General features: G+C 32.8%; 5 protein-coding genes across 5 annotated transcripts; 2 read left to right on the top strand and 3 right to left on the bottom strand.

Moving 5' to 3' along the window:
* Window positions 1-1,160: 1,160 nt before the first annotated feature.
* On the bottom strand, window positions 1,161-4,012 carry LOC123923476 (beta-glucosidase 24-like). Its single transcript, XM_045976164.1, has 8 exons — window positions 3,506-4,012; window positions 3,252-3,417; window positions 2,792-3,163; window positions 2,400-2,617; window positions 2,256-2,287; window positions 2,054-2,156; window positions 1,761-1,869; window positions 1,161-1,665 (listed from the first exon to the last, which is right to left on the bottom strand). Exons 1-8 carry the CDS (start codon window positions 3,879-3,881, stop codon window positions 1,470-1,472), a joined length of 1,572 nt encoding a protein of 523 aa, XP_045832120.1. The 5' UTR covers window positions 3,882-4,012; the 3' UTR covers window positions 1,161-1,469.
* A 3,207-nt stretch (window positions 4,013-7,219) lies between these two features.
* On the top strand, window positions 7,220-9,973 carry LOC123921316 (beta-glucosidase 24-like). The gene is made up of 8 exons (XM_045973807.1): window positions 7,220-7,797; window positions 7,886-8,051; window positions 8,140-8,511; window positions 8,688-8,905; window positions 9,018-9,049; window positions 9,148-9,250; window positions 9,437-9,545; window positions 9,641-9,973. Exons 1-8 carry the CDS (start codon window positions 7,431-7,433, stop codon window positions 9,834-9,836), a joined length of 1,563 nt encoding a protein of 520 aa, XP_045829763.1. The 5' UTR covers window positions 7,220-7,430; the 3' UTR covers window positions 9,837-9,973.
* Window positions 9,974-10,566: 593 nt separating this feature from the next.
* Window positions 10,567-13,885, top strand: LOC123924064 (UDP-D-apiose/UDP-D-xylose synthase 2-like). Its single transcript, XM_045976830.1, has 9 exons — window positions 10,567-10,827; window positions 10,922-11,014; window positions 11,104-11,205; window positions 11,964-12,078; window positions 12,457-12,590; window positions 12,691-12,792; window positions 13,039-13,131; window positions 13,224-13,359; window positions 13,575-13,885. Exons 1-9 carry the CDS (start codon window positions 10,567-10,569, stop codon window positions 13,682-13,684), a joined length of 1,146 nt encoding a protein of 381 aa, XP_045832786.1. The 3' UTR covers window positions 13,685-13,885.
* A 293-nt stretch (window positions 13,886-14,178) lies between these two features.
* Window positions 14,179-18,199, bottom strand: LOC123924715. Its single transcript, XM_045977678.1, has 5 exons — window positions 17,852-18,199; window positions 16,844-16,950; window positions 15,578-16,082; window positions 14,706-14,824; window positions 14,179-14,576 (listed from the first exon to the last, which is right to left on the bottom strand). The coding sequence occupies exons 1-5, from the start codon at window positions 18,101-18,103 to the stop codon at window positions 14,378-14,380; spliced, it is 1,182 nt and encodes a 393-aa protein (XP_045833634.1). The 5' UTR covers window positions 18,104-18,199; the 3' UTR covers window positions 14,179-14,377.
* Window positions 18,200-19,332: 1,133 nt separating this feature from the next.
* On the bottom strand, window positions 19,333-26,736 carry LOC123923175 (serine/threonine-protein phosphatase 2A activator). Its single transcript, XM_045975846.1, has 2 exons — window positions 25,419-26,736; window positions 19,333-19,727 (listed from the first exon to the last, which is right to left on the bottom strand). The coding sequence occupies exons 1-2, from the start codon at window positions 26,579-26,581 to the stop codon at window positions 19,721-19,723; spliced, it is 1,170 nt and encodes a 389-aa protein (XP_045831802.1). The 5' UTR covers window positions 26,582-26,736; the 3' UTR covers window positions 19,333-19,720.
* Window positions 26,737-27,278: the final 542 nt, after the last annotated feature.

Below are 27,278 nucleotides of genomic sequence, written 5' to 3' on the forward strand. Positions count from 1 at the left end.
ATAAATTTTTTTGGAGTTGATCTACTCAATGAGATCTTTGAATTCAACAGTTGGATTGAAGAAATATAATACCGATATTGAGTTATTAAACGGAGTAAGTCAATGGAGACTTACTCTTAGAGTCAACGGATCCCTCCTCTATCTAAAAGAATAAAATTGTAAACACAATATTAATTGTAAACAAATTTAATATTATGGTCAATTTTCTTAATCTCTGCAATTTTTTTAAAACGACATTATATCAATTTTCTTATTGCATTATAATTCAATCTAATTGGAAAAGTGTTGTTTAAAGTTGGCCATTACAATATATTAATATAAGACCCCCCCCCCCCCCCCTTTCACATCTCTCCAACTACCTCTGGCCCATTTTGAAGTTTGGGATAAACTATTCAAACAAATATTGCGAAAAGAAAAGAGATAGGTTGTGTAGTTTCAACGATATTCGTTGTTCAATGTATGAATATTTTAGAGGGTAATTCTCCAAGTTTCTCTGAAGTTGACTAGGAATGTCAATCAATATGATATGAGTAGGGTCCTTCTCATGCCCGTACTTTGAAAAAATACTGGTACTCATTCTAATACTCACGTGAGTAATAATATTTGTATCCGTCCTTATATCCTATGAGTACCTAAGTATCCATACTCGTACTCGTTACCTGTTACCCGCATTTTTACTAAAAATAAATTAGTCCATTATAAAATATCATATCATTTTAATATAAATAATTTTTTTTAAAGATTTTAATGTCAGGTCATGAAAATTATAAACAAAAATTTGATTAACATCAGGTTAAAGTTCATTTCTTTGTTGACATATTCACATTGTGTTTGTATTAGGTTATAAATAAACATTTTATTAAAAATGTATAATAGTTTAACACTGTTGTATTTTTTTAAATTGATAAACATATGTTATTATATAATAATATATATAATCTGTCAAAAAAAAAATAATATATATAAAATAAATATATATTATGTGGGTATGAGGCGGGGTGGGTACTAAGGTACCTGTACCCGCAATCATACCTGTTCATTTTTGCGGGTAATTACACATACCCGTCTCCATACCTAAAATGCAGGTTTTTACTCTACCCGTTATGGGTATTTTTTGTGAGTGCCCACTGGGTATGAGTCAAATTGTCATCCTAAAGTTGACCAACACAAATTATGTATTTAATATAATTTTCTCTGACTTTTTATTAAATTCAAAAACAATTTTTTTTAAAAAAAAAGAAATAACTTATTAATGAAGTAAAATGTCTATTAATTTCCTCCAATTTTTAAGGAGATGCAAAATGAAATTACAAGTTACAAATAAAATCAACAAATGAGATCAATTTATAACTAATATATTTACATTCAATTACAGATGGTATTCTTGTTATATTAAAAAATGAAATAATTAAATGAAATTATTGGGTTTACAATTATATATGGTGTCTATAAAGAATTTTGTAGTACTATTAAATGGAATCTATGTAAAGTTTGGTTTTCGGTGTGAGAAAATTCTTGAACCATAGTCCCGAGAGCTTTTGATATCTTTTCAAACCATTTTTGTAATCTATAAAGGTCATTCCAAATCGAACGATATAACCCTTGTGCCATTCAAAATTGTCCAACAAAGACCATGCAAAATATCCTTTTACATTTACACCAGCTCTGTAATTTCCATAGAAAAAAGAATAGTTTAGTTGAATTCTATGAATGAAAGTGAAATATAATCATCTTTAAACATATATAAAAAATGTACTTACTTAATTGCCTCTCTAAGATAAAATAGATGACGGTAGTGATAATCAACTCTATAAGTATCAAGAAGAGATTCCTCAAGTGATAATGATGGATCGTCGTACTCATTTATACCTACACACATTAAGAAAAAACTCAACTATCATTCATGAGTAATAAAAATAAAATTCCATATGAAAATTTGTATATATCTTAAATAAATATATAGTTCTTTTTATATTAAGTTTAACTTTATCTAGAAATAACTTTTAATAGTACTCCAAGAGGAAAAACTATGATATACAATTGATTTGCGTACCATTCTCAGTAATATAAATTAACGGGTTGTTGTATTTCTCTTTAACTTGTATCAAAAAGTCCCGAATTCCTTTTGGATAAACATACAACCAATCTGAAGCAACCTGAAAGTAAATAAATATATAGAAGTTCATCAATAACTCATTTAAACAAAGGCAAAAAAAACATGTTAAACTTTGCATTTTATAGAGTCAAAAACTTACATTTATACCAATGAATTTTCCATCACGTTCGACTGCATTCACAAAAATTGAAAGGTATACCATTAATTTAAATTGATAAAATCACTTAAATAATCAATAAATACACAATAGCTAGATAGTATAGTAGGCGAAAGAGGTGCTTACATGAATATTGAGTAAGAGAATCGGTTAGGTAACTTGCTGGGGCATTGCTTAATTGAGGTGCATCAGAAGCATAACAAGAAGCGTAGTAATTTATCCCAATGAAATCAAATGAACCGCTAACTAGTCTAGATTGCTCTTTAGTAAACTTTGGCAATCGTGATTTGACCAACGCTCGCATGATTTTTGGATAATCTCCATTAGTTAAGGGATCCATAAACCTGTTATGAAACAAAGAAATGGAATAAATTATCATGCTTGTGTTAATTTATATAGTATAATTATATGCTATATTTATATCTATATACTCAACATCTACAACAATTCTTTCCAAAAAAAAATTCTTTGCCAATTATAATAAAGAAATTCATTAAAAAAAATATAGATATACTTACCACCCAAACATAAAATCGATAGCTCGTTGAGTAGCCTTTTGATTAAGTTTGTTATCTGAGTGCGGCACAAACCAATTAATGACCAATGTAATACCAATTAAACCATTTTGTGAGACTTGATATTTGGTCTTGTACACATTAACAACTGCTGCATGAGCTAGAAGTTGATTGTGTGAAACTAAATAAGGTTCTGTTCCAGAATCACCACCGGTGCAATTTGGATTCAAGGAAGAAGAGCATCGACCTGGTGCCATTTCTCCGTTTGCATACCCATCTCGACTATAAGTCCATGGCTCATTCAAAGTAATCCAATGTTTTACCCTATCACCGAATGTTTTAAAGCAAAGTTCCGCATAATCTTGGAAGTCTTTTCTGTAGTTGAAAATATGTAAAGATGAATGAGAAACATAATTTTTATAAGCATTTAAATAAAGTATGAATTTTGAATTGTGTGACTCACATGATGAGGGGACTTAAGAAGCCGCCATATTCATCTTCTAGAGCTTGAGGAAGATCCCAATGAAAAAGAGTTACAAATGGTTGTAAACCATTTGCGAGCAATTCATTGATGAGGTTGTTGTAATAGTCGATTCCTTCTTGATTAATTCCTCCACTTAGTTTTCCATCTGCAATAGTTAACGATCAAAGTGAAAAAATGAGAAACATTTAATTGGTTGAATTAAGATTAATCATCGATAGAACTAGAGTACTTACTTGGAAGTACCCTAGACCAAGATATGGAAAATCTATATGCATCCAAGTTCATATCCTTCATGATCGCAACATCTTCCTTATAGCGATGATATGAATCAACTGCAACGTCTCCGTTTTTTCCATCATCAATTTTTTCTGGATATCTATGAGTAAATGTATCCCATATACTCGGTCCTCTTCCACCTTCGGATGCGGCGCCTTCATACTGATAAGCAGAAGATGCCGTGCCAAAGATAAAGCCTTCAGGGAAATCATTCCTATTCAATGAACCAATCTGTGGTGTAGTAGTAATCACTTCTAAGTTGCTTTCTGATAAAGAGATTCTTATCAATGAGGAAAGTAAAGGGAACAAGAGAGTAAACAAAAGATATCTCATGACTCTGTTAATGTTAATGTTAATGTAATGCTTGGTTCTGTTTGTGTGAATTAATTGAAGATGATTGTTCTAATTAATTTTGGTGACAAAAACAAGAAACAAAGAATGAATGAATGTGTTTTGTGGATTATGCAAGCAAAGGTGCAGTTTCTATTTATATAAGAATTAAGAATAAATATAATATTAAAGAAAAAAAATAAGTGAGGTTGGATGTCTCCTTGAAATTACCTTTTTTTCTAGTCAAATTATATATTTGTGAATCAATTATATATGCATGGCGGCTGCTGTTAATATTGACTAATAATGTATTAGCTAAATATTAATTAGTATTACTAGTTTACTATCTCTACAATTATTTGTTGAGTCACCTATTATTTATTCCATAAAACCTTTTCTTCTCATTCATGTTATTTGAATTTAATTTCTTATTGCATTTCATATATTTATTAGAATTCAATTATTAAATTAGTAGTATAAATTAAATATTATCTACATTTAATTCTCTTAGAGTCGACTATGACCACAATATATGACACTTTTTTTTCAAGAAATTGTAATAGTGTTGTGTTTTCACAAGTAGATTCAAACTCGAAACTTTTAATTAAGTTAGAAAATATCTTTTACCGTCTCATGCAAGGGTTGTTGTATATTAGATTTCAATTATTTGTTCCTTTCTTTTTGTTTCTTTGAATTTTTCATTTATATATCATTTATATACTATGCAAGTGACAGTCATCTCAACTAATTAAGTTGAGACAGCTAAACCAAACTTATATACAACAAACACAAAATATCACTAATAAATATATTTTAGGTCATATCAAATTTCAAATTTTTATATGTGTAGAAAATTTGCTACACAGATAATATCACTAATAATTTTTTTGAAATTCTCTACTTATATATCTTTTTTTTTTACTAACTCTACTTATATCTTAAAAGATAAAATTATGACAACTAGACTGCTTAAAAAAAAACATGGCTTGTTGGGTGGGTGGATTCCATATTAGATATGATGATTATTTCTTGTCTCTTTATTATATCAATGTTTTGGTAAGCGTAGTTATGAACTTTCTGCACAATCTGGTTGCTTTGCCTTAATTTGTTTGATTTACTATTTTAGGATGGGACTATTGGAAAATTATTGTTGCCCATAATAATATTCCAATGCTTATCAGACAATTGGTTGAAGAAAAACAATATAATGACAAGTGTTGATAACCAATCTTGCCGTAAAAAATGAGTATTATTAGTTAGAACCGTTGAAGTTTAGGTGTTCCGTTGATAATTAAATGCTTACAACTATCAACAATGAATTAGTTTAGACGGTGAGAGTCTTGATCTTTTTAAACATGTGGTTAGGATTTAATTTCTAACTCATATGTATGAAAAGAATTTGATAGGAAAGAGAACGAACCTTAATCATCCGTTCCACATAATGACGATAGTAAAATGTGTGTCTACTTTTTAATCCTTAAGCAAAACAAACATAGAAAAGTTAGTTCATAAATAGAAAACAATCATAAAATAATTGCCACTAACATTTCTCTATTTTTGCAAATACATTAACCTTTCCCATTGCAAAGAGACCTAACCATATATAATTTTTAAATAAAAGATAAAATAAAAATGAATTATTAAGCGCAAAATATTTTAAAACTCATTTAATTCATTTTTTATTAAGAAAAATTAAATTTTTACAAAAGAGATTTTTACAATAATGTACTAAAACAAGACCGCGACAAAAAATTCAAAATTTCGAACGTCATGACGGAAAATATTTGAGAATCGAAACTCGATGAAATTTTTTAAACAAACTAAAATGAAATTTGAGATATTTATATGGACTAAAAATTTATTTAACTTGTTTCAAAAAAAAATTATTTAACTCTTTTAAATAATTGAAGTTTATGTCACAAAGTCAATGCTTCTCCTTAAGATCTCGTCTCTAGTTCCAATTTGGATGAGATAATTTGGTGCATATGGAAAAGACGGTACAAACATGGAAGGATATTAAACTACGATCTTCAAAATCTTTCCAATTGGCGCAGGATGTTCTACATCAATGGCAAGGTTTCCATAATCTAAAACAGCACCAGCAAAACAACATTGCGAACGCGCCGCGACCGTTGAAGTGTGTTCGGGGTCTACAACAACAATTGTCCCACCGTGTGGACAGCTCCGGAGCATGGATTGTACAAGTGTAACGTGGATGCACAAAGCGAGCAAAACTGTTATGAAGCATGTATGTGCGTAGGACATGATAAGGAAAATTTGAAACAAACTAAGAATGTTGCTCACTTGTCAGTAAAAATATCATTGACCTTTATTGAGTCGTCAAAATTTTGATTAGATAGCATTATGTATTAAAGTTATGTCGATGAGTGGAATAATTCATTGGTCAGACTTTACTTACCTCGCGGCCGAACTCTGGACTACTAGAACTCCTTTCCCCTAGGAATCAGAGGGTTATAAAAAAAAAGTTATGTCGATGAATAAATGAGTTAAACTTGACTATATCATAATTAAAAATAAATTGCACTATAATTGAATGATTTATAACCGCTCAACAAAAGTGGAGATGAAATTTTGAGTATATATGTTTATTTAGGATATATTAATATTGTAAATTTATTTCATAAATTTATTTTAAATTTGCAACAGCTGCATAATGCAAAAAAAAAAAAAAAAAACCATTAATTAGCTTGTAGTTTTTCGGATTTAGATTTTTTCAATTTTTCCTCATATTTTCTCTCATTTTTCTTAGTTTAAGGGTTGATTTTATCTCTTTTTATTCTTTGTAATTTACCAACCATTGGATTAAGAAAAAAAAAAAAAAACATGAGAAAAAATTGGAGAGATTCAAATCCTAGTTTTTCTTATGCATTTTTGTACAATGACAAAGATAATAACTCTTTTTCTTGGTTACCATCATATTGATATGTTTCCAATCTATTAGCGATGACTAATCTCTGTCTGGAAATCCTTGTAGCACATAAGGTGAGTTCTCTCCATCCAACCAAATTTTTTCCATACAAATAAACCGAAAATCGAACTCATGACCACATACTTAAGAAAACCAAACCGTAACATAACAGAAATAATAACTCTATATAGCAAAGAAAATATATTGTGTGGCTCACATAATTATAGAGGTAATCATACTAATAATCTTACTAATTCATTATTGGTCAACAATAACAGCAGCCGCCATGCATATAATTGACTGACAAAAAATATACTAATTTGACTAGAAAATGGTAATTTGACTAGAAGAACGAGCCAACCAACTTCACTTGTTTCTTTCTTTCTTATTCTTTGTATAAATAGGAAACCGCACGCTTGCATAACTCACAAAACAAATTCATTCATTCATTAATTCATTCTTTCTTTCTTTCTTTCTTTCTTTCTTGTTTTCAGTTAGTTAATCAGAACAATCAGAACAATCATTCCTTGTCACCAAAATTAATCAGAACAATCATTTTCAGTTAGTTCACAGAAACAGAACCAAGCAGAATTAAATTAACAGAAACAGATTCATCTATCAATATGAGATATCTTGTATTTTCTCTCTTACTTTCTTCATTCATAACAATCTCTTTATCACAAAGCAGCTTAGAAGTGATTACTACTACACCACAGGTTGGTTCATTGAATAGGAATGATTTTCCCAAAGGCTTTATCTTTGGCACGGCATCTTCTGCTTATCAGTATGAAGGCGCCGCATCCGAAGGTGGAAGAGGACCGAGTATATGGGATACATTTACTCATAGATATCCAGAAAAAATTGATGATGGAAAAAACGGAGACGTTGCAGTTGATTCATATCATCGCTATAAGGAAGATGTTGCGATCATGAAGGATATGAACTTGGATGCATATAGATTTTCCATATCTTGGTCTAGGGTACTTCCAAGTAAGTACTCTAGTTCTATCGATGATTAATCTTAATTCAACCAATTAAATGTTTCTCATTTTTTCACTTTGATCGTTAACTATTGCAGATGGAAAACTAAGTGGAGGAATTAATCAAGAAGGAATCGACTATTACAACAACCTCATCAATGAATTGCTCGCAAATGGTTTACAACCATTTGTAACTCTTTTTCATTGGGATCTTCCTCAAGCTCTAGAAGATGAATATGGCGGCTTCTTAAGTCCCCTCATCATGTGAGTCACACAATTCAAAATTCATACTTTATTTAAATGCTTATAAAAATTATGTTTCTCATTCATCTTTACATATTTTCAACTACAGAAAAGACTTCCAAGATTATGCGGAACTTTGCTTTAAAACATTCGGTGATAGGGTAAAACATTGGATTACTTTGAATGAGCCATGGACTTATAGTCGAGATGGGTATGCAAACGGAGAAATGGCACCAGGTCGATGCTCTTCTTCCTTGAATCCAAATTGCACCGGTGGTGATTCTGGAACAGAACCTTATTTAGTTTCACACAATCAACTTCTAGCTCATGCAGCAGTTGTTAATGTGTACAAGACCAAATATCAAGTCTCACAAAATGGTTTAATTGGTATTACATTGGTCATTAATTGGTTTGTGCCGCACTCAGATAACAAACTTAGTCAAAAGGCTGCTCAACGAGCTATCGATTTTATGTTTGGGTGGTAAGTATATCTATATTTTTTTTAATGAATTTCTTTATTATAATTGGGAAAGAACTTTTTTTTGGAAAGAATTGTTGTAGATGTTGAGTATATAGATATAAATATAGCTTATATAATTATACTATATAAATTAACACAAGCATGATAATTTATTCCATTTCTTTGTTTTATAACAGGTTTATGGATCCCTTAACTAATGGAGATTATCCAAAAATCATGCGAGCGTTGGTCAAATCACGATTGCCAAAGTTTACTAAAGAGCAATCTAGACTAGTTAGCGGTTCATTTGATTTCATTGGGATAAATTACTACGCTTCTTGTTATGCTTCTGATGCACCTCAATTAAGCAATGCCCCAGCAAGTTACCTAACTGATTCTCTTACTCAATATTCATGTAAGCACCTCTTTCGCCTACTATACTATCTAGCTATTGTGTATTTATTGATTATTTAAGTGATTTTATCAATTTAAATTAATGGTATACCTTTCAATTTTTGTGAATGCAGTCGAACGTGATGGAAAATCCATTGGTATAAATGTAAGTTTTTGACCCTTAAAAATGCAATGTTTAACATGTTTTTTTGCCTTTGTTTAAATGAGTTATTGATGAACTTCTATATATTAATTTAATTTCAGGTTGCTTCAGATTGGTTGTATGTTTATCCAAAAGGAATTCGGGACTTTTTGATACAAGTTAAAGAAAAATACAACAACCCGTTAATTTATATTACTGAGAATGGTACGCAAGTCAATTGTATATCATAGTTTTTCCTCTTGAAGTACTATTAAAAGTTTTTTCTAGATAAAGTTAAACTTAATATACTAAAAAAGAACTATATTTATTTAAGATATATACAAATTTTCATATGGAATTTTATTTTTATTACTCATGAATGATAATTGAGTTTTTTCTTAATGTGTGTAGGTATAAATGAGTACGACGATCCATCATTATCACTTGAGGAATCTCTTCTTGATACTTATAGAGTTGATTATCATTACCGTCATCTATTTTATCTTAGAGAGGCAATTAAGTAAGTACATTTTTTATATATGTTTAAAGATGATTATATTTCACTTTCTTTCATAGAATTCAACTAAACTATTCTTTTTTCTATGAAAATTACAGGGCTGGTGTAAATGTAAAGGGATATTTTGCATGGTCTTTGTTGGACAATTTTGAATGGCACAAGGGTTATATCGTGCGATTTGGAATGACCTTTATAGATTACAAAAATGGTTTGAAAAGATATCAAAAGCTCTCGGGATTATGGTTCAAGAATTTTCTCGCATCAAACACTAAACTTTACACAGATGCTATTTAATTGTGCTACAAATTTTTTTATAAACACCATACTTGTAAATCCAATTATTTCATTGTTTAAATATAACATGTATACCATTGATAATTGTATGTAAACATATATTCTTTATAATTGGAAAATGATCATTGTTTATTCTATATATTTATCTTGTAATTTCTTTTTCGATATCTCTCTAAAAATTGAAGGAAATTAATACGTAAGACATTTTAATAAATAAGACATTTTATTCTCATTAGTGTTATTGAATAATGAAAACTATAAATTAAGGTCATATATGTCACATGTTTTGACAATACATAGAGTGCCACTAGTTAATTAGAAAAAACATAGAGGAAATACTGATTATGGTTTCAATGTAAATAACTTGGTAAAAAGCAAAAATTTATTTTTTGACAAAAAAACATCACATTACATTATATAAATATGCAAAAATTCGAATCCCAAACACTTTCATACTTCATACTTTGTTTATCTTAAAATAAAATTTTAGCTGGACCATAACAACATTGCCTCCTTTGATTAGATAATAATAATATATATGGCATGCAATGCAAGTAACAAGGATCAACGTCCATAACTGAAACTGTGCTCCAATATAGTAATTACTACAATGCCACCGTATTCTCAGTTCCTTCTCCAAAACCAATCTTCAAAATTATTAACTAACTAACTAACTAACTTACGCACCTTGTCTCTCTCTGCATTTTCTTCTTCCTCTCTCTGTCTCTCCATGGATCGAGTGAACCTTGACGGAAAACCAATCCAGCCGATATCAATATGCATGATCGGCGGTGGAGGTTTCATCGGATCACATCTCTGCGAAAAGCTAATGTCCGAAACATCTCACAAAGCTATCGTCGTCGATGTCTCCTCCGACAAAATCAAAAATCTCCTTGATAAGTCTCTTCCTTGGGCCAACCGTATCGAATTTCATCAAATGAACATCAAGAACGATTCTCGCCTTGAAACTCTTGTCAAAGCTGCTGATCTCGTATTCTTTCTCCGTTTTTTTTTTTTCAATTTTCTTGTTGCATTTTTATTTATTCATAGTTTTTTATAATTTTATATTTATTTATTTATTGTAGACGATTAATCTTGCTGCGATTTGTACTCCGGCGGATTATAATACGCGGCCATTGGATACGATTTTCAGTAATTTCGTTGATGCGATTCCGGTGGTAGGTTGTTTTTTTAGTAACTTTATTGATGTGTTTTGAATATATATACTTTTTGATTTCATGTTTTTATGAGTTGTGTAATAATGCAGATTAAATTTTGCACTGAGAACAAAAAGCGTTTGATTCATTTTTCTACCTGTGAGGTATTTGGGAAGACTATAGGTAGCTTTCTGCCTGAAGAATATAGAAAGGTATTTGATGGATGGTTTGTTTTCAAAGTTAATCAGTTGGTTGCATTTGAATTAGTTACTATTAATTAAAATGAATCTTAGTTACCAATCGTTAGTTGGTTCAGTGGTGGTTGACGCTGAACTTGGTAGGGAGACCACGGTTCGATCCCTGCAATTACGTTCAGAGGGGGCTGAAACCACTTGATGCAAGAACTGACCCCCGAACCAAATTAAACTGGTGGTGAAAGCCAAAATAAAAAAATGAATCTCGATGAATTAATCTTTACAGTTGCATGTAAAAAATACTTTGGTTTAACCCCAAAACAAATATTTAGATATTTTTGGGTGAGTTAGGTCTGGAGCTCATCAGAAAAAAATTTCAAGGCTAAGAGCATTTACGGTTAGAAATAAATAGTTTATTTGCAGCTTATAGCACAAATCTTTACTATGAATAAGTGTTTATGTATAAGTTTACATAAGCTATTTTTATTGCAAAAGATCAAAGAAACATAAAAATATTTGTTTAAGCTACGAACTATATATTTTCATAAGCTATACTGGAGAACTTATGAAAATAAGTTGAAAAAAATTTATGAACTTAATAGGACTGAACTCATAAGTTGTATTCATAAGTTCTCCCAGACAGCTACTAAAAATCTTATTTTTACTGTTTTGTTCACAATAAATTGAATATTCGTAATGATGATTAACAAAAGCAATCAAATGTCATTTTATGATACTAATTTGTCTACTTACTTGCACATATTTGCATGATGTAGGACCCCAAATATTACATGCTCACAGAAGATGTGACTCCTTGTATATTTGGTCCTGTTGAGAAGCAAAGGTGGTCTTATGCTTGTGCAAAGCAAATGACAGACAGGCTAATTTATGGTAAACAAGGAGTTGTCATTTTCTTTTGATTGTGATCTATGAAGCACTTACATGTTGACCGGTGGTGGATCCACCGCCCGAGCACTTGCCCAAGCTCTGGTAAAAAAAATAGTATTTTACGGGTTAGTTTAGGGCAAAACTGAGATTTTTTTTGTTCAAAACAGGGATTTTTCAGTGCAAAACTGAGATTTTACCGAGACTTTATAAATTTTCTGGCTCCACCACTGATGCCGACACTAATAATATTTTTTAAAAATTAAACTAATTGAATTGAATGTAATTACATCTGCCGGTGACATGTCGGTGCTACCTAGATTGCAATAGTTATGGTTAGGTTTTCTTGTTCTTGTTAACTTACTCTTTAGTATTAATCTATAGCTGAGTATGCTGAGAATGGCCTCAAGTTCACTATTGTGAGACCTTATAACTGGATTGGACCAAGAATGGACTTCATTCCTGGTGTGGATGGCCCAAGTGATGGTGTCCCCAGAGTTTTAGCTTGTTTCAGTAATGTAATAACATCAGTTATCTGCTTCTGTTTCTTGTCCATGTCTCCATGTTAGTCTATATATATATATACACCACTGTTTTTCTCAAAGCTTCTTGTTCCAGAATCTTCTGCGTGGCGAGCCGCTCAAACTTGTTGACGGTGGACAATCAAAGAGAACCGTTCTCTATATCAAAGATGCAATTGAAGCTGTTTTGTTAATGATTGTAAGTTCAGATGTAAACTTCTAATAATTTTTAAAAACCGAACCAAACTCAACGGATCAACTGATAGAATGTGAACCAGCACTGTCTATAGTTCGGTTATTTTAGCAGTTTAACCACAATTTTGTCCTGGTTCGAACAGTTTAAAGTAGTTGAACCATTATTTAAAGATCTCGCTATTTTGATGTCCGGTTTGATTTTTAACACATTGAGCTTACACTTATGTAAATGCTATCATGTCACATGAAGGATAACCCTGATAGAGCAAATGGACACATCTTTAATGTGGGAAACCCAGATAATGAAGTATCTGTTAAGGAACTAGCTGAGCTTATGATAAAGGTAGCTTTTAAATTAGTCTTAGATAGGTTATTGCCTTTGTTTTTCAACTCAACAGAAATTAACAACTTTAGTTCTTATGTCTTTTTATTAAGGTATATGCAAAGGTGGCTGATATACCTGCTTCTAGTCTATCAACTCTGAATGTGCGTTCGGAGGATTTCTATGGTAAAGGCTATGATGACAGTGATAGGCGCATTCCTGACATGACGATTATCACCAGACAACTTGGTATTGTGTCATTAATTCTTTTGAATCTATGATAGTGCATGTTTGGAATCGCATTGAGTTTGAAAAAATCACGATATTTTGTTGAAACTCCAAAGTATAGTTTTTGCCAAAATCATAGTCATATACTGATTCTGTCAAACTCGTTGTCAATCCAAACATATGCGTATTGTTATTCAGAATTTCGACATTCTTATTGTTTATTCTTCTGAGGTTAGGTTGGAAGCCAAAGACATCTCTTGATGACCTGTTGGATTCAACCCTTCGATATCAACATCAGACATATTCTCATGCTATCAAAAAAGAACTCTCAAAAGCTTCAACTTGATTAATTAATAACTACAAAGTTGAATTGGAGATTTAGTTTACTTCTTATTTTTTATGTAAACATGTCACTGCCATTAGAGGCAATCTGATAAATGTATATGATGCACTAATTGTGAGGTCTAGATCACAAGTATAGTGTATATCTATAGTCATATTTTTCTGATGATTCTACCTGTAACTCTTAGCTTTTTGAATGCATATTCTTCCCTTTTTTGTCTCTTGCTTTCTTTTAAATCAACTTCATTTGCAAGAAGTTTAAATTATATTTCCAACCCTTAGCAGATGAAAATTATACTTCCAAGACCAGCAAGAAAATACTTGCTGTAAATTTTAACATCGCCAAAACTCACTGAGCAAGTGCACAAGCCAGACTCAAATAATATATCATTTAAATTATTTTATTACGACGGAAAATGTAAGAAGTTTCATTATTCTAACATCTGCATATACATGGCAAAATACAATTTTAGTGTATAGAGTTTCCTCAGTAGTAACTTATGAAAATTTCAAACCAAACTTAATATACCTGTAAAAGCTTGTTAAGCTTCATAATCTCAAAGCTAAATCCAATTTAGAACCAAATATTAAAGAAAGAAAAGTAAGTTACAAGCAAAGAAACAGATTACAAGTGGTGTTTTTTTTCTAGTTATGACAGAAATAAAGCAGCAGAAACTAAGTTAAACATCCTAAGAATCTATGCAACACCAACTATGTAAGCATTCCAAGAATCTTGTTGCTGAAAACTTGTTGTCTCTTCATATTTTATATCCTTTCCCGCACCAAATCCCTCAGTTCTTGTTATTTCTGAGGTATCTGGCATCTCTCGGACCCAAAAGTGAACGGATCGAAATCCAGCCTCTTCTAAGCAATCCCTGATCTCGGGCAATGTCCACCTGAATAACAAATTATAATGTTAGAAACTTCAAATAATAAAAAATTAAAACAAGAATACCATCGAAGTTAGAGCTATTGGAATATATTCTTTAATGAATTGAAGAGAAACAAAATAAAAAGGAACTTACAGACGCCAACTATATGAAAATGCATGGCGAATTTTTCTCTGTTCCTTTTTCAGATGAAAATGGAGGCTAATCCTTGTTTTGCGTTGAATAATATCAAATTCAGCTTGCTCCCATACATACTGCAGATTTTGATCACAAAGTTCACATCATAAAACCATTATCCAGGAGAATATTCACAGCAATCCAACACTGGTTAGTATTATTCTATGAAGCACAGACACAAACACGGACACAACACAAACACTGACACGTGGACACCGATAATAATTTGAGAAAATGACATAATTCAGTGTAATCATAAGTGTCGGTGTCCGACACCGGGACACGCCTAATCTAAGGAGTGTCCGCGCTTCATAGGTATTATTTAATAATAGTCGTAGAAATTTATACAAGATCTACCAATGTTGTCATGCACTAACTATATGATACCATTCTATTGGAGAAACATATATCCAAACAATAGCAGAAGTAAATGCTAAAGAAGAACTGGTATTATTTTGGTCTTAACCCTCCAGGTCCTAGGAGAAAGGAATCATATTCATCCGGAGTTTGATTGTAAGTAAAGTCTGGCCAAAATTGGTTTCAGCCAGGATTCAAATTTGGGTACTCCGATCGATTCGACCTTAACTAAGGCTCGTTAGCTCTAATATACCTATAAATGCAAGAGGTCAATTATGAAAAAACATACAATTAGTGAAGAGACCACTAAGGAGAGGTTTGGAAGTGAGAACATTGTGGATCATGTGGTAACAAAGTTAAATTTGAGTTGAGGATTAAATGGCTTTAGAAAAGAAAAAGCAAAGTGATTGTGCTTTATGTATCAATCATGTGTCCTGTTTCAAGTGTTCAAATTAACATCATGAATCTTATACCGTAAAATTAGGAAATCTTCTCTGAAGCTTCAACTTGTTCTCTGAAGATGTACCTCCATATAAATCCATTACGAAAATTCCACCTTTCGTTGACAAGGCTTCACGCGCATGCTTGAAATACAAAACCAGTTCAGTGCGTTTGTGGAGACAACAACAGCTGTAGTTAAAAGCACACACAATATCTCTTCCATTCAGTGGAAAATTTTTCATAGTCAAATCATCATCTTGAGAAGCAGAGCTTGTTGGGACATCCGACTCGAGCCCATCAGTCTGCAGGTTTTCTGTATTCTGCGACAGTGAAATGCTCCTTACCAGCTCCTCGGGATCCAATTTCACAAGTTTAGACTGGAGAGGTTGTAGCACATTGCCATGAAAGAGGGATATTCTAGAAAACCCATCAGCCCCAATTTTAGGTATATTGTTTTCCAGGCACCAATTCAGTGCCTCGAGATCCAAATCTAATCCTACAGCTGTCTTTCTTGGATCGCTGCGGAGCCATTCTGCACTGCCAAACATAAATCAATGCAAGATAAGTAGATCAGGAACTACATAAAATATCAAGACATGTCAAAAAGAGAAAAGGATAAAATAGCTTTTCATTTTCAACATAAAAATCATTTCTTTGAAAAAAAATGAGATATTGAAAGAGGCTTACACAAACATAATTAAAAAATCAAATACTATTTCTTACTTAAAAAATGTGATTTTGTCGGAAAATAATCTTTAAAAAAGCACTCTAAGTGAATTGAAACTCCACTTCAAAATAGATGTTACTAATCTAGCAATTTGAGCCATAAAAGAATCAGAACTTAGAAGTTTAGAAATGAAACATCACGAGGAAAAATGGCAAGTGATCATAACCAATATAATCTGTCTGTAATCTTAGTGGACTAAGGACCTGTTTGGATTGGCATATTTTTGAGCTTATGAAAACTAGCTTATACAAATAAATAAGCTTTTATGTTAATTCATCAGTTCTCACTAGCAAAAATTGTATCTTCATAAGCTGTTTTTTCATAAACTATCTTGATAAGCTTATAATAATACATAAAAACTTGTTTATTTGCATAAGCTCAAAAATAAGTCAATCCAAACGGGCCCTAAGTCTTTCTTTAAACATGTTTATTTAATATTTAAAAGACAGCTCCAAGTCTTCAACTTATCCAAAGAAATCGCAATTTTAGGTCAAAAAGAGGACAGATAAGCAAACTATCAAATGAAATGCACTAATAATGATGACAACAACAATAGAATGACAGAATGTACCTAAGAAGCGCAGTGCCACAGAAATCTTCTTGAAGATGGAGGGGCATCCTTCCACCAACATACATGAGAAAGAACTTTTGCAAATAACTGATGTCTCCTTTGGGAGACTGCAATAACAAAAAGCATAATTCACAAAAGCCACATTATGAACTTCTCAATCAGGTCATATAAGAATCTATTTGGATTAATTTATTTGAGTTTATCTACTGACATAAGCACTAGTGAGTCTGCGTAGAAGAAATTATAGAAACAGTTTATGACATGTTCATAAGTTGTTTTTAGCTTAGTTTCAAAAGCTCTCCATAATAATTTATAAAAGTAGTTTGATTTTGTTTTATCTTTTGCTATAGAATTCAGGCCTGTTTGGATTCACTTATTTGAGTTTATCCACTAGCATAAATTTTGTGAGACTGTTTGGGAGAACTTATGAAACCAACTTATGACAATTTTCATAAGTTTTTTTTTTTCAGCTTATTTTTATAAGTTCTCCAATATAATTTAAGCAAACAGCCCATAACATATATAAAAACAATTTATCTTAATTTTATCTTTTGCTATAAAAATAGTTCATGTAAGCTTACAGATAAGCGCCCTTGTGCTATAAGCTGCAAATAAGTTGTTTATCCAAACAGACCCTTAACTTGTACATAAGCACCTATTAATAAGTAAACTATGGGCCTGTTTGGATTGACTTATTTTTTAGCTTATGCAAATAAATAAGCTTTTATGTATTATTATAATCTTATCAAGCTAGTTTATGAAGATACAATTTTTAGTTAGTGAGAACTTAAGAATTAACATAAAAGCTTATTTATTTGCATAAGCAATTTTTCATAAGCTCAAAAACATGTCAATCCAAACAGGCCCATATGTCTATAACCACTTAATTAAGTTGTTTATCCAAACATTACCTAAATCACAATAACCAATTAATTTCTCTGCTGCTAAACACACTTAAGCAAGTTTTGATGAAGTGAATGATTCCATATTTCAAAATCTAGGTGATACCTGGACAGATTGTTGGTAAAGGAGGAATTTTGAAGGCAAATCATGAGATGGGTGTTCATGATTTTGTTCTCCATCATTGTTGTCATCATCAGCATCTTCTATTTCATCTTGTTCTTCTTTTTCAGCAGGTGAAGTAGAAGAGAAGGGTTGTGTAGTATCATGATCATGATCATTATCATTATCTTGAAGATAGTAACTTCTATCTCGTTGAGTTCTATCGTGTTTCTGCTTATGCTTCTCTCGTTTTCCCATTCCGCCGCTATAATAAACCACCAAAACCAAAACCCCTACTCTACTCTATACTACACACCAACAACGTTAATGCCATGTGTGTAGTGTGTGCCTCTCATCTCATATTTTACATTTGCTAATTTATTTATTTTTATTCACGTAATTGTTTTAATTTTAAAATATTTAATATTTTTATGATCAATTTACTATACTATATGAAATTATATTACTAGAATTATTTTTCTCGTTGACCAAAAAAAAAAAACTATTTTTCTCAAATATTTTAGTGACTATAATTTCAAGATAAATAAGTGTAGTGTATGATTTAAATTCCAGCCTCCGCATATATTGCATATATAATGTGATGTAGTAAAGTATCTATCAACTGCGTTAAATTCACGCAACATTTATATTATTATTATGGGTTTTTCTATGATGTTCAAATTCGCACATATTAAGAAATTCAAAATAGTAAGTTTGTATTAGAATTTTTGCATTTTATATTAAATGTATAATTTTTTAATTAATAATTATTATTTTTCAATAAATAGTTACTACTTTTTGTTACATGTGTAATATAAAATATTTCACATTTTATACAAACTCTTTTATTTTTAATTGATGAAAACATATACTTTCTTATAATCTGGTAAGAATATTTTAGTAATTTTATTATTGTGAATAATGAGAGTATATCACTAATATCATCAATTTCTAATTAGTTTAGATATTTATTAAAAATGACACCAAATTGAGTGGGTTTTATTTTCAACCTTGTTTGTTTCAATTCAATTAGTGTTAAATTCGTACGAGAAAATTATACAGACTTAAATATATTTTTTATTCGTCTAGTATGTTTGACGTATCACTTTTGTCTTTCATTGACAATATTCATTCATGGTTCAAATTGTAAAACAGTCAAAAACATTTTTAATATCACTTTTCAGTATGTTAAAGAATTCTGAAATTTGATCAAGGCACAGTTCATGGGGTTTAAATAGTTTCAGTTCAAAACAAAACTTTAACCAACTTTATTATCCGATTATTTAAAACTTTTCTGTAAAAGCTAACTGATTATTTAATTAAGCCGGTTTTTTACAATTTTCATTTCAAAAATGAACATTTTTAAGATAATCCCATGCGGGAAGTCATGGCTCTGAACCTAACCCAAACATCCAATTGTTGGATTTGGGAGGAGACAATCACTCACTAGTCAAAAGATGAAAATAATAAAGTTGGAAAGCAGGAAGTGAATTTTCAAACTTATTTGCAAATCTCACCACCAAGATAAAGGGACTATCAATAAGCCGCTCAAAATGCAAGAGCTAGAATCAAATACATCATTAACCAGAAAAACATAACAAATACATTAACCAGATCTTGCGTGCTTATGGACCATTCTCCGGCTTGTAGCAAAACATTTTCGTCATCATATAGCAATTAGAAGAAACTCTATCCATTGTGTTTTACTTTTACGAACATGAGTATATCTAGAATAAGTAAGTCGACTGAGAACAAGTACTTCAACAAAGTGATTATATAACTTCTACAAATATAATATGATGCATCTAATAACTTCATATACTCCATTGCATCAACCCGGTTCATGGCTTAGCCTCAGCAAAGTGACTCAAAGCACTATTCCCTAGCAGAACAAAAAAACATAAAATCAGAAATTGAAAGAGAAGAGGGAAATTTTCTGCATGCCATATCATACTTTCAGTCAGTTAGGAAACAATTCAAACATGAAGGTAAACATATATACTACACACACTGCGCAATATACACACTAATCATCACAAAATGGGGGGAAAGACATGGACTGTGTGATCAACCCATAGAATAACACATTCAGCAAAAACTGTCAGAATTTCTGTTTTCTTGACTTTTCATTGATCTGATATCTCAATATATAATACAACAGCCAATAATGGCATTAATGATACAATTACTCTAATTCCTATAATTTCTATACAATCATAAACAGCCTAGCATATATTTTGCAAGTAATATAAATTATAGTAATGACAAAATCACAACACTAATTAGGAATGATATAATTGGAGGATTCCTTATTGACATCCCCCCTCAAATTGATGCGGCGGGTCAAGAAGCATCAATTTGTTGACGAGAAACTGATGTCGAGGTCGAGTTACAGCCTTAGTCAAGATATCTGCAAGTTGAAGTTGTGATGTGACATGAGGAAGAGATATAACATGATTGTCCAATGCTTCCCGAATAGAATGGCAATCCACCTCAATATGCTTTGTACGTTCATGAAAAACTGGATTAGTAGCAATTTGAATAGCACTGGTATTGTCAGCAAAGAGTGGTGTGGCTGTATCTTGAGGAAAACCGAGTTCAGCCAAAAGTCCACGAAGCCATATAATTTCAGAACAGGCCGTAGACATAGCTCGATACTCAGACTCTGTTGAAGACTTAGAGACACGAGACTGCTTTGTTCATCTTCCACCACCTGAACGAAACAAACTTGGCGCCCAATCTGTTATGTGTGCCTTTTTGGGCTATAGTACTACTCATAAAGGCTTCTTGTGTTATGATCATACTTCTCAGCGCTTACGCATGTCTAGGAACGTTGTTTTCTTTGATCAACAAAATTATTTCCCATGTTCTAAACCTTCCTCTACTGATTCTGTTACTCTTGTTGATTTTTCTAATGATTCTTCTTCTGTAGAACGGTTTAAACCAGGTCATGTGTACGTTAGACGCACTCCTACTTTGTCCCTCTCCGTCGCTGATCCGCCACCTGAGCCTGCACCTGCACCACTGCGACGCTCAGAACGAGTGTCCCACCCTCCTGATAGGTATGGATATGGGTTTACTTCTCTTACTGCTACTCTATCTGGCACATCTATTCCTACTTGTTATTCTCAGGCAGTTAAAGATGTTCGGTGGGTCACGGCAATGCATGAAGAACTACATGCCCTTCAAGAAAATTTCACTTGGGACATTGTTCCTCGGCCTCCGGGTGTTAAGCCCATTGGGTGTAAATGGGTATATTCAGTAAAGCTGAATTCTGATGGTACTCTTAATCGTTACAAAGCTCGATTGGTTGCATTGGGTAATAAACAGGAGTATGGTGTTGATTATGATGAGACCTTCGCCCCCGTTGCAAAAATGACAAGTATTCGGACCATATTGGCTATTGCTGCTTCTCAAGGCTGGTCACTTACTCAAATGGATGTGAAGAATGCATTTCTGCATGGCGACTTAGCAGAAGATATTTATATGACTCTCCCTCCTGGGTTGCCTTCCTCATCTGAAGGTGTCTGCAAGCTTAAACGCTCTCTATATGGATTGCGACAAGCTCCACGGGCATGGTTTGAAAAGTTTCGTACGTTTCATGAGAAACTGATCGCGTTTGCTGACTTCATAAATCTTTTGAAGAGTCGCAAGCGATGTTTTAGGAACATCAGCATGTAAGATCTCAGAATGTTCAGCCCACATATTAAGAAAACCAGAGTAGTAATCTTGAATGGACATGGGGCCTTGTCGATAATGTGCAATATCGACTTCAAGCTGAAAGCGTTTAGCATCATTATTCAGTTTGTAAATAGTCTTCAGGTGATCCCACATCTCTTTGGCGGTTGAGAAGGAGCGCAAGTTATTAATCATTTGAGGCTCAACAGAAGCAAGGATCCAAGTAATAACTTGTGCGTCCTGTTTTTCCCATTTATCCAACGCAGCCACGTCGGTTGGAGCTGTCGAAGTCCCGTTGAGATGACCAGACAATGATTCCCCTTTCACAAACATTTCAAACTGAAATGACCAGGCAGGATAGTTTTTCCCAGTGAATCGAATACAAAAGTTCTCTCTTTTCTTTTCTGAAGCCATGAAACCACAACCAAGAGCAAGAAACAAAGACAAAATACAAGAGACAAGACTACAGGAACCAAGAGTGACTGAGAGGGTGAAAAACAAGAGCGACAGAAAGCGGTGTCGCTAAAAAAAACACGATATCAAAGAAGACACAAATTAGAACAAAGAGGATGATACCATGTCAGAATTTCTGTTTTCTTGACTTTTCATTGATCTGATATCTCAATATATAATACAACAGCCAATAATGGCATTAATGATACAATTACTCTAATTCCTATAATTTCTATACAATCATAAACAGCCTAGCATATATTTTGCAAGTAATATAAATTATAGTAATGACAAAATCACAACACTAATTAGGAATGATATAATTGGAGGATTCCTTATTGACAAAAACAACCCAACTTTCACGGCAAAGATGGTAAGTTTATGAAGCAAAAGATTATAGAATCAGTTTAAAGCAGAGCTCAAATATAGAAACACTGGACCCGACATATAAGATTATAGCCACTTTACAATTTACATAATAATTATACATTAACAAACGGCATCACATCATAATCCGATGTAAATTTACGGCATGATATGATCTCTCGTGCATCATTTCACTCAATCAAATAACACTTAACCACACAATAGTGATTCAATATGGTTATCATATAGAGATTTAAATCGTTAATTGGAAGACTTATTTTCTAAATTGTGAATTGAATCTTAATACGAATTGTAAGAAGCATAATCGATAAAAATAAAAAATGACATTAAGTATAAACTGGTGACATATACAAAAATATACAGAAATATATTATATATGAATCTCAAAATTATTCCAGATTAAAGTCATCGATCAAAATAACAAAACAATAGTGGTTGGCTACACAAAGTTGACAAAAAAGTGCATGGCTACACAAAGTTCGGGGGCAAGTTGTGATTCATCAGAAAGAATCCACATTCATCATAATGAATTAAGATTTATCATAACGGATCAAGATTCATGTTACGATCCATGTCCAAAATATATAAGCACAATGATTCATATTGATTGGGTTCACTTGTTTTGAATCAAGATATGATTCGTGTGTATCATAAGATATTGATAACCACATGATTCAATGCAACAAATATTTTTGGAAATTCATCAGCAAGCAAAAATAGATGCAATAAATGCAAGACTATGCAATCATCTCCAAGTAATTGCAATGCATCAACATTGCAAACATCGATCCTTGCTTGGATCAAACACTTTACATAATTTCATCACAAAAGTAATATCTAATTATTTGCCCAATAAGTCAATAACATGTGTGGGTGTGTGTGTGTGTGTGTGTGTGTGTGTGTGTGTGTGTGTGTGTGTGAGAGAGAGAGAGAGAGAGAGAGAGAGAGAGAATCGTTGATTTTTTTCAAACTCTTAAGGGAAGCAAGGGAGTTTTTAAAACAGTTCCAAGGGTGCCTGAAACTGAAAGAGTTAAAATTTGGTAGGAAAATCACATCCCATGTAAATTTACTAAGATGAAATCCATCTGAGAGAGTGAACACAAATAATAAATTCAAGTACATGCAATTATGTCTGTTTTTGACCAATAGACATGTATTAACTTAATCAACAATCAAGGCATACAAAGCGAAAACAAATTATCTGATTTCATTACATTAATTAACCCAAAACCATGGTTGTCAAAATCGGGATCCCACTAAAGATCGTTGGGGTATAGAAAAAGCGTAGATCGTAGGATCGTAACAAGGATCGTAAGATCTCACCAAATAGACAATTATAAAAATAACTAGGAAAAATTAACTTAACATAAATAATTTATTATAGTAATTTTTTTTATAATAGTAATTTATTTATTTTTTACAGATAAAAAGAAATTAATAAAAATAATCAATTAAAAAGACTCATTGTTAGGTGAATCCCATTATCCCAAGTATTTAAACCAATTAAAATCCACCGACTCCGTTAAAGGATGGCAAATTTCCAAGTAATTAAAGCAAACAAAACCCACCCGAGTCCCAAGTTCAGTGAATTCCTCCTTTTCGATGGAAAATGATTCAGTATTGAGTTGAAACGGTGCAATCTGGACCCGGGTTAAACGGGTCGAAACGGGTCAAACAGTGTAGACACGGGTCAAAACAGTGCAAATCTGGGTAAAACGGGTGCGAGAGAAAGCGCTGCTACCATGATTTCACGAGTTTCCTGTGCGCTCTCACCGCTCCGGCATATTTAGCGATTTTTTATCCGCTCCGACACGGTGGAAGGAAAAAACACGTGAGATCGTAAGATCTCACGATTTAACTCCCGCGCTTAACAACCATGCCCAAAACAATTACTTATTTAATAAGATGAATACTGGTTTGCACACTAGAACTTCCATAAATGATAAGGCACAAATATATATTGACTCATCACTCGCACTCTAGCCAGCTGTTTAGCCCATAACTCAAGGTTGCTGCTCTAGGCAGCAAACAAAACAAAAAGTATTGCCTTTCGGTTATTAGTAAACGTTTCTAATTTCTATAGAATAGCTCCAGAAAACCATCAATTGCTAATTAATGGGACGTGAAATGATTACAGCTTGAAATTTTTCCTGATCATAGATATCAGTGGGTGGGGGCCCTCTGAAACTCGACATAGATTACAATAGATTACACCCCATTATTTACATTCACCGATCAGGAGCATATCCAAATATGAATTAATGGCAGATTATGGCGGCCAGCCAAAATTCTGTCACATAAACAAGGTATTGTGGCCTAAGGCAGAAACGTAAAGATATAATTGGTGTTGCAGCTTATGACGGCCGCAAAAAAAATCCGCCATTGTGGATATTTGACAATATTGCTATTGACCAAAATTTTCATTAAAATTCTGTTTTACTAATTTATTCTTCTTTAAGATGATTGTTTCATCTTCTTAATCTATATTATTTTACCTAAATGGGCCACATGATCAGCACGGGTGTCAGAAACCAACAAGAATGAATTTTCAATTATAGTGACACCGACACTTGGTCTATAAAACAATAACAGTAAATGTTTTAAGTGGCTTCTCTTCCTGTTTACGACAGTGTGAGAAAACCAACGAGAATGAATTTCCATTATAGTGACACCGACTCTTGGTCTATAAAACAATAACGGTAAATGTCTAAGTGGCTTCTCTTTTCCTATTTCCTATTTACGATAGATGGAAATGCTGCCACGTGGTGCAACCTAGATAACCAAATATGTTTCATTAATAGTACGATGTCCACATTCCGTACAACTACAACTAAATAACCTAAGCAAACAAATAACCAATTGTGGTTAGGTCTATCGAAAGGACTAGTTCCTACGAAATGACAAACCACGGTTTGAATCCTTAGTGAAAGATAGTATCCAAACAATCCTCAAGCATAATATTCTCTAATGGTTTTACCTAAAATGACCTAAGACAATACCAATAAAAACACACCAAATCAAATAGGAAAAAGAAGCAAAACAATTGAACACATACCACTTAATAAGAGATCCAAAAAGAAAATGCTGCATAATGGGAACCTTCTCCAAGACTTCAGCTTTATACATCTTAAGCAAACCACTATTAACCTTCTTCCAATTAGGCACACCACTAATATCATCCAACATAGGTGAATGTTCAGCAAAATGACCCTTCTTCACCTTCATAACAAAACAAATGCAACCAAGGTAAAGATACTCATTAGAGAAATTATCCAATATATCCCTATTATGAATCGATTTCGGCTTCATATACTTATGATCAATCAATTGCGAAGACCCAAATATAAACGGCAAAAAATGATAATCATCAAGCCCCCAAACACCATGTGAACCAGCAGGTTCCAAACAATAAACCAACTGCAACTTTCTCATCAAATCAAGATACTTCACAAACACTCTACTAACTACAGCCTGATAATCCTCTTCTCCAATCACCCCTAATCTCGCCAAACAATACAACCAAGCCGCGAAATTTGTCTCGTGCCCTGTTCCATAATCAATTCGGCTCGAGTTACCAAAGCTATCAGAGAAATAAGGAACAATTTCGACAGTTGCATCCCTTAGATTCTCCGGTAGGAACCGAAACATGAGGGATTCACCAGAATTTACAAGGCGTTCATGCCAGGTTCGATAAGCGATGTTTCCATAACGTGCAGCTTGTTGTGCAGGTGGAATTTCATCGATCCATTGAGTTAGGGTTTCGAGGATTGAAACAATAGTGTTAGTTGTTTCAGATTGGTGACAAGGATCAGAAATTTTGCGACAACGGAATGATTCAGAGAGTGCAACGATGAATCCGACGAAGTTTTTACCGGAATCGGAGTCATGAAATCGGCGAATGTCGTCGGGAGTTTGGATACGTTTGATTGGGATTTGGAAATGGAAAGGTGGTGAAGCTATGGGAACATGTTGTGCTTGTGGAACTGGTGCAAGCATGATTGCACGTTGTGAATTTGGGTCCGGTGGGATCGCCGGAGCGCGGATTGGACGGTATGTTGGTGGTGGAGAGATTTCTGAGAAGGATGGGGATACTGGTGGTGGTGCGAAGGTTGTTGGACCGCCGCACTTGCAGCAGGTTCCGGTGGTTGGTGGTGATTGTGATTGAGGAGAGTTTTGGTGTTCGTGGTGATGGTGTTGATGGTGTGATTCTTCTTCCATTGTTTGTTGTTGAAGATTGCAGTGAAAGCGTTGAGGAAGAAGAAGAAGAAGAAAGAAGGAAAATTGAAGTGTTCGTTTGTTTATGGGTTGGGCTTAGTTTTTACTTATTGGGCTTTTGTTGCGAAATATGGGCTCATTTTAGAGACTATCATTTGCAACTCTATTTACTTATCGCGCTTCCTATGTGTTTCCATTTTTATCCGTTACTTAAGTAGTTGACGTTATAAAAATGAAATTTTTTTGTAAATGTTGTCTGTTACTTAAGTAGCGAACGCTATAAAAAATGGAAGGGTGTCTTTCGGGAGTATCGCTACCTAAGTAGAGTGGACAGGGTAGGGTGGCAAAATAAATTATCCTCAATTTAGGTTTTGGTTTCAACATTTCTCTCTCAAGAGAGAGATAGAGAGGAAGCAAATGATGTAAAGTGTATTTAGAAGGAGATGACCAGGTTATACAAATTCATCGTGAAGCAAATTCTTGTGATTATATTCAACTTTTTGGAAGCTATGATGTTGATTTCTCTCTTGTAATGCTAGATGATATACGTGTTAGTCTTAAGTACTCCTAACTCTGTATTATGGCGATGTGTTCATTTTTTTAAAATGTTTTTTAAAATATGTATTATTTTTTAAATATGATGTGTCACGATTGTGAATTTTGATAGGCTGAGTGTGTGAAATTATTTTACATTGTCTTG

The sequence above is a fragment of the Trifolium pratense genome, linkage group LG4, assembly GCF_020283565.1.
Source record: "Trifolium pratense cultivar HEN17-A07 linkage group LG4, ARS_RC_1.1, whole genome shotgun sequence".
NCBI classification, from domain to species: Eukaryota; Viridiplantae; Streptophyta; class Magnoliopsida; order Fabales; family Fabaceae; genus Trifolium; species Trifolium pratense.